At 38.8% G+C, this 7,720-nt stretch overlaps 1 protein-coding gene and 1 non-coding gene across 3 annotated transcripts; both read right to left on the reverse strand.

Moving 5' to 3' along the window:
* Window positions 1-561: 561 nt before the first annotated feature.
* Window positions 562-633, reverse strand: TRNAP-AGG. The gene has a single exon. It is a non-coding gene; the product is annotated as a tRNA-Pro (tRNA).
* Window positions 634-2,601: 1,968 nt separating this feature from the next.
* Window positions 2,602-6,040, reverse strand: LOC108997091 (elongation factor 1-alpha). 2 transcript variants are annotated; one of them, XM_018973203.2, is made up of 3 exons: window positions 5,347-6,040; window positions 4,085-4,575; window positions 2,602-3,949 (listed from the first exon to the last, which is right to left on the reverse strand). In XM_018973203.2, exons 2-3 carry the CDS (start codon window positions 4,544-4,546, stop codon window positions 3,062-3,064), a joined length of 1,350 nt encoding a protein of 449 aa, XP_018828748.1. In that variant the 5' UTR covers window positions 4,547-4,575; window positions 5,347-6,040; the 3' UTR covers window positions 2,602-3,061. The 2 variants fall into 2 exon arrangements, with proteins under 2 accessions (XP_018828748.1, XP_018828749.1); XM_018973204.2 differs by having other exon boundaries at window positions 5,329-5,431.
* Window positions 6,041-7,720: the final 1,680 nt, after the last annotated feature.

A 7,720-nucleotide genomic window follows, 5' to 3' on the forward strand; every position in this document is an offset into this window, starting at 1 on the left:
TCTGGAACAGAGGAAGAAGATTTCTGGGCTTCTAGAGGAGAGAGAGGGAGAGAGGACGCGTCATTGAATGAGTACTTCTGGAAGATAAATATTGTTTTTTCTTTATTTGTAGCTTAGGAGTGAAGTTGGTGGTGGTTGAAGAGAGTAGATAAATCGAAGTGGGAGAAAAGAACGAGAAGACCGAAGCACGAGATAACACGTTACTACTTACTAGAAGGAGAAGACAAGACAAGAGTAGAGCAGGAAGATCTGACCGATACTTGAGGAACAAGGCAGGAAAGTCTGAAGTCTGAACTAACCCCCCTTCATTTTCAACGATGGAATATGGATTGGTCTTCTAGAGAGAATAAATAATTAAGAAGAATTATTTACTGGTTTAATTCGTCTCCGCTCTGCGTGTCGAAAGAAAAGTTATTATTAATAAATTATTCTAATATTATGTATTGCCGAAATAAAATTGCGTTTTGCTAAAAGGCCTAATAGGGCCGGTCCATCCATGATTAATCCACAACAAAAAATAGAGGGCCCATCAAGCGCCAGGCCCAAACAAAATCGAAATTAGGGGCATTCCGAGAATTGAACTCGGGACCTCTCGCACCCTAAGCGAGAATCATACCACTAGACCAAATGCCCTTTTGTCTAGATGTCATTGATTTTCTTCTTTTATATCAAAGATCCTTTTTCAGTATATCGTTCACGAACCTTGGTCCTCTGAATCAAAATAAAAAGCTCGAGCAATGACCAGGACGGCTCTCCTTCTGTTCCGTTCGCAATCCAAGCAATTGATCTCGTCCGGAAACTACTTCGCTTCAGGTTCTTCTCCGTACTCCTTCTCTCTGCCATGCCCTTTTTTTATTCTATTTTTCACTTTCGTTTCAACCTAAAGATGGAATTCCTGATTGCTTTGGTTTGAAGTAGTTGCCGTCCTCATAAAGTTCGTCGGTTTCCTCTCTCTATATAAGATTGAAAAAACTTTTGGAACTCAGTGTGATCTCATGTCACTTATCTCATGTTTAAATTCTCCTGTATCTCATCATTACAACTTTTCATCACTACAACTTTTGGAACTCTGTCCAAAAGGCTCATCTTACGGTGTTACTCTACTGACCACTGCAACCTCCCTCTTTGTACTGCTTCAACCTCTTGTACCGCTTAATTAACACATTATTCAATTGATGATTCGTCAGTGATCATGAAGCAGGCTTCTATCCATTGCATGGGATTCTCACCCATGTATATTGGAGCAATTTGAGAGTGTAAAGGGATATTATTCAACCTTAATAACCAATTAAATATGGTTTAAAAACCAGATGCCATTTAAAAAATTCAACAAGTGACATATTAGTAGTTAGTTGAAGTGCCACAATCTTGATGATCAATCATTTCTCCTCCTAAATCCGTGAGTCAATTGGTTGGCCCAAAGTAGTATACAAAGGCTTTCTTCAAGTCAGATTAAAAAAATTGAGTTCTTTATTTGTTTCCATGTTTCAGACAAGAAAAAACCTGAGTTCATTATGGTTAACGACTCAATTCACTTTTACATGTTTTCTATATATCTGTGTATATGAGATAGAGAGAGAGAGAGAGAGAGAGGAAAGGAAACTTTCGATGACCCATATATGATTGCGTTAGAGCTTTAAAACTTCTTTGCACATGCCTGTCAACAACTAGTATGGTATATTTGTCAGCTATACCGTCTCATATTTTTTCTTACTTACAAATCCTCATCCCCAAAGTCTCCCTCTTACCCCACCGCTCTTCCTCTTATGATTTCGATGAACTTCATGATCTTACCGTTAGGTTGCTCGCTGTTAGAAGAGATACATAATTTTGACATCTACTGTTCACCGGCAATAAGTTTCTACGTTCTTCAGTTTATCATCCATCTAGGTCTGGAGCATGGGCTCATAGCCTGAAGCCTGAATGCCAAACCCAACTTCAGTTTTGCCATTCTAGGTGCTGCCGCCCAAAAAAGATGGGCATCTCAAGCCACCAAAGAAGATGACGGCAAGATCAGTATGGTCCGATCTCATCCACCATCAAGAAAGTAAACCTCCTTTCTCTTTCAACCTGCTGCCTGTCAGTATCACTGGGCCCAGTGCCCCAGTCATAACCTTCATGACATCTCCTGACATGAATGTGATCCTCAAGAGTGCAATTGCATCATCACTGATATTTTCAAGTGATCCTTTATTTTTCCTTGTTCTGTTTGATTGCATGCTCTTCTTCCTTTTGCTTGTTCTGTTCTTATTTCTTCACGACAATACGAAAGAACGAGGCTTCCCAAAAAGTTAAGCAGGATACAAAAAATGGATGATGAACACAAGTGGCCGATACCATCAGCTGATCCAACACGAGACCGAGCCTACAAGCAGCATTTGGTACCAACGTCCGATTATATTTCAGAAAACTACAAATGAATTCATGGGCGCTGTATGTCTACTCAACAGTTCAGACACTGACAACCTAACCTAACCTAACGCTGTGTATGTGTTCCAGCCGGCATAAGAGACTAACTAACTACGCCCGCAATGTACAGATTTAATAGCCAATTGGCTCGTAGCATCTAAATGTAATGTCAACTTGGATACAAATTTTTCATAAAACACCCACCCGCTGATCAATCTACTAAGAAGCTGGTAAAAAGCACGCAGTGTACAAAAAAACTAACCAGCAGCTGCATGCAGCAAAATTAACAAAGCAGAGCGAGGTAGCTTCAAATACCACAGGCAAAAATTTGATATATTATGAATGTAAATGGAAAGCATCCCGGCAGCCAAGGCACAGACCTAAAAAACCCCATTGCTGCTTAAGAAATAAAAGTCTCACAAGACAGTACCAACGACAAAAGATATATTATCACAAGGATGGCAGTCCAGCCACCGCCGCCGGTCAAGCACCCAGTTCTGTGACCAGTACCTACGGGATGACTGCGGACTTGAAGCTATAGCCAACAAAACGAACACTTACTTCTAATGGATAGATAACTGGCAAGAACCCAATCCTTACTGTGACAACTTTGATAATGGCCTTCATTTGCAGAAACCCCAAACCGCACAAGTCACTTGACACCCTTTTTAGCTGCAGACTTGGTCACCTTGGCTCCAGAAGGATCCTTCTTCTCTACGCTCTTGATGACACCAACAGCCACAGTTTGACGCATATCCCTGACAGCAAAACGACCAAGTGGGGGATACTCGGAGAAAGTTTCGACCACCATTGGCTTTGTGGGAATCATCTTAACAAATCCGGCATCACCATTCTTCAAGAACTTGGGCTCCTTCTCAAGCTCCTTACCAGAACGCCTGTCAATCTTGGTGATGATCTCGGCGAATTTGACAGCAATGTGGGAGGTGTGGCAATCAAGGACAGGGGCATAGCCATTTCCAATCTGGCCAGGGTGGTTCATGATGATAACTTGGGATGTGAAGTTGGCTGCCTCCTTGGCAGGGTCATCCTTGGAGTTTGAGGCAACAAACCCACGCTTGAGATCCTTGACTGCAACATTCTTCACATTGAAGCCAACATTATCTCCAGGAAGACCCTCTTGGAGAGCCTCATGGTGCATCTCAACAGACTTAACTTCAGTGGTCAATCCTGTGGGACCAAAAGTCACAAGCATACCAGGCTTGATAATACCAGTCTCGACACGACCCACAGGCACGGTTCCAATGCCTCCAATCTTGTAGACATCCTGTAGTGGAAGACGCAAGGGCTTGTCTGTAGGTCTCTTGGGCTCCTGGATCATATCAAGGGCATCAAGAAGGGTTGGACCCTTATACCAGTCAAGGTTGGTGGACCTCTCAATCATATTGTCACCCTCAAATCCAGAGATGGGGACGAAAGGAATCTTGTCAGGGTTGTATCCAACCTTCTTCAGGTAGGAAGAGACTTCCTTCACGATTTCATCATACCTTGCCTTTGAGTATTTTGGAGTTGTAGCATCCATCTGTCCAAACGAAGTGTAAAAATGCAATAATCACAGCCACAAAAACATCTGGATGCTTAGATTAGATAGCAATAACAGCCATACCACTTTCAATAAAGAATAAATACGATGTGAAATAGGCTGGGATCATCATACCTTGTTGCAGCAGCAAATCATTTGCTTGACACCAAGGGTGAAGGCAAGGAGAGCATGCTCACGGGTTTGTCCATCCTTGGAAATACCAGCTTCGAAACCACCAGTGGTAGAGTCAATGATAAGAACGGCACAATCAGCCTGGGAGGTTCCAGTGATCATGTTCTTAATAAAGTCACGGTGTCCAGGGGCGTCAATGACTGTGCAGTAATACTTGGTGGTCTCAAATTTCCACAAGGCAATATCAATGGTGATACCACGCTCACGCTCTGCCTTGAGCTTGTCGAGCACCCAAGCATACTTGAACGATCGCTTGTTCATCTCAGCAGCTTCTTTCTCAAACCTCTCAATAACACGTTTGTCAATACCCCCAAGCTTGTAGATCAAGTGGCCAGTGGTGGTCGACTTGCCTGAGTCGACATGACCAATGACCACAATGTTGATGTGAACCTTTTCCTTGCCCATTATGAAATCTTGGCTTGAAAATGTTAAAACTGTGCAAAACAAAGGGTTAGAGACCGTGAGAAAGCTACATCTTTTCATTAACTTGAGAGAAAATTGCAAAAAAAAAAGGGCCATTAATTAACAGATAAAATGTTCAAAACTCAAAATGCGCATTGACAAAAAATAAAATGTCCCAATGAAATTAATTCTAGCAAGTTGACAAAGGATTCAAAAGGAATTAATTTTAGGCAAGAGCTCATTAACATAGTGGTTCGATTATACATGATAGACTATGGCCATACATTCTTTATCCGTGTTGGCATTTGGTTATAATCTATATATGCCAATTAATGTGCACTAAACTACTGGTTCACATTAGTATTCTCATTTTCATTCACTCACATAAATCTTTATAAAAAGATAGCAGCAGCAGACAATCTTAAAATGCTCAAAACCAAAAATAAGGATAAAATATAGTAAAGCGAAAAATCAGAAATCTACACAAACGATAAAAAAAAAAAAAAAAAAAAAGTTTTTTTAGATTACGAACCTATTTATATAATTTTCAGACTTCTAAAAGAAATTCAAATATATACAAGAAGAAATTCCTGAAAATCTTCAAAGCAGCACGAGGTCACAGCCTAACCTAACACCACAAATGACTTCGAAATCGCAGAGCTACTCACAAATATCACAACCTTCCCAATTGGAAAAATAGGAGTACCGAATGGAGATTCACAACACACATTTATTCACAGATGCCAAACAAGAGCAGTCTGAATCAAACAGATAGAGAGCTATACATGGATGAGAAATTGCACCTGAATATAGAACCCGGCCGCGACACAAACAGGGAGCAGAGCGTAAAGTAGGGTTTGCCGAAACTAAATTTATACAACATCTACATCCGTTAAGTTTACGTAAATACCCTCAGTTGCTTTTTTTTTTCTCGGCAAAAAAAAAAAAAAAAAAAAGAAACCCTCAGTTTACGTAAATACCCTCAGTTGCTGTTTGAGAGGTGATTACGCATTTTTCATTTTTTTTTTCGAGAGCTCGCTACTCAGCCATGGAGCCATGGCATTGTTGGTATGTGGACTGCGTACACGCGCTCTTGAAGAGCGTGTAATTTAGTCTCGATTGTCGAAGAAGTCGTAGAAACAAGGAAACGCTGGCGGACAACGTCATCAAAGAATTTTTCTTAGTTTCTCGGTCGATTATTGACTGCCTCTGCTTCCTCAGTCCTCACCGTCGAGTCGGCGCCAAGGAAATTGGTCTCGGATTCGCTCCAGCTCAAGTGGATCCAAATTGAGATATTTTCAAATTTCCACCGTCCTTGCCCTCAAGCGCCTTTTCTCTGCTTGCGTGCCTTCGCCACTTCCGCTTTTTCCTATTGGACCAGCATCCCTACCGAGGAAATGAACAATGCCTCTTACAATCTCATGGCCTTCCTTTTGCGTTTTCACTTCGTTCTTTTTCTGGGGGCGTTCTCAAAAATTAATTTGTGGTAAGCGAGGTTTCGATTGCCTCACATTCGTATCTGACATATATAGATTACTAGGTCAAGGCAACGTGCTTTGCACGTTAGCCTAGGTGAAATGATTATTTTTAAAAAAATATATATTTTTTTTAAAAAAAAAAATTGATTTGAATCAATAATGTAATACATAGAAAAAATAAATAAATAAATTCTAACAAATATTTTTGAATTATGATATTTAAGTACATACTTGCATAAATTAAAACATAAAAATATTAGTACAAAGGCAAATAAATTAAAAATAGGCCATAAGTTGATCCAAGTTTGAGAGAATTGAAATTACAGTTTTTTTCTTATCAGATTTAGCATTAAAAATTTCTTTTCTTAAACTTTTACACATTATATTAGATCAGATAAGATGTGTTTGAGAAAAAAAAGAACTTCAGCATAGGACTTATCGAGTTAATATTCACATACAAGAGAACATGAACAAGCCCCCTTTAGTGAGACCTGGCTTAACATATACATAAGTTACTTTCAAAATCCAATACACAGCCTAAATTTCTTGTGGCAACCACTCCAACAAAAACATTCTAATACAAACCAAAGCTTGAATTGATTATGAATTCTATCATAGTCCATGCTAAAATTAAATGCATGTCCAAAATAGCATATATGTTCTAAAGATATCAGTAATAACTTACTTATCAAAACAAATTTTAGTACTAATATTAGGATGGAAGAAAAACATTACTTCCATACTGTGGGAATTAATCTGTATTAACATGATAAATAACCTTGGGCCATGTTAATTTTATCCATCTTTGCTGCTTCAGATTGTAAGATTATAGAACTCTTATTTCCATCAACAACATTGATGTTGGCTTGTCTTTCTCCTATAAATTATAAAGAGACATTAATTTCTAAGAATGCATAAGGTGAATGCATAAGGCTACCTACTTGAGTGTTGAAAAGTGGTACAGAAACTTGGCATATCAAACTAACTTTATTACCTTTAGAGTCAAGAACTTGAGCTCTCTTTTTGCGTTCTGCTTCTGCTTGCATCCCTATACAAAATCTACTACTCAAGCCAAAGCTTTAGACAACATAATCATTATTAACTCAGGAAGAAATGCTATTTGTATACCTTTTCCAATGAGGCAAAATAGAGTAGAATGTGACATTTCCCATTTTGCAGGTGATACAATCTCAACCTTAAATCGAATTGCAACCTTAAATAATAAAGGTAAAGTACCGCATCCAAATAAAAGTACCATCACTCAAAAGCACCATTCAGACCCAAACTTGTCTTTCAAAATACATTAGACAAAGATAAGCAAAGCCATCAAGGCCAAACATCAAAGCAAGCTTCAAAGACCATACCTCTTTGAAACAAAAGAGAGTTAAAGAAGAAAAAAATCATACACCAAAGCTTCAAAGACCCTACCTCCATAGATTATTTATAGTTTTCTTCAAACTTCTTAGCTGTAGAAGGGTCTGCTCAACCTTTTCTTCCTCTAGGATTTCTCATTACAGAAAACAAAATCATCCCAAACATAATATTTATTATCATTGTCAAATCCATAAAAGTTAGGAATTTAAAAATACTGCTTATCAAATGGAACGGTAGTAACTGTTACTTGGTTAAAACATTTCTCATTGTTAGAAAAATAGGAAGGAGAGAAAAAGTAGTAGTTGAAAATGTTGAAAACATAATA

The sequence above is a fragment of the Juglans regia genome, chromosome 7 (assembly GCF_001411555.2).
Source record: "Juglans regia cultivar Chandler chromosome 7, Walnut 2.0, whole genome shotgun sequence".
Classification (NCBI taxonomy): domain Eukaryota; kingdom Viridiplantae; phylum Streptophyta; class Magnoliopsida; order Fagales; family Juglandaceae; genus Juglans; species Juglans regia.

Excerpts from the sequence above, each read along its gene's own strand:
- LOC108997091 (XM_018973203.2), bottom strand. The coding sequence starts at position 4,546 with ATGGGCAAGGAAAAGGTTCACATCAACATTGTGGTCATTGGTCATGTC. Across the intron at positions 3,950-4,084 it reads TGATTTGCTGCTGCAACAAG|ATGGATGCTACAACTCCAAA; the intron begins GTATGATGATCC and ends TCGTTTGGACAG.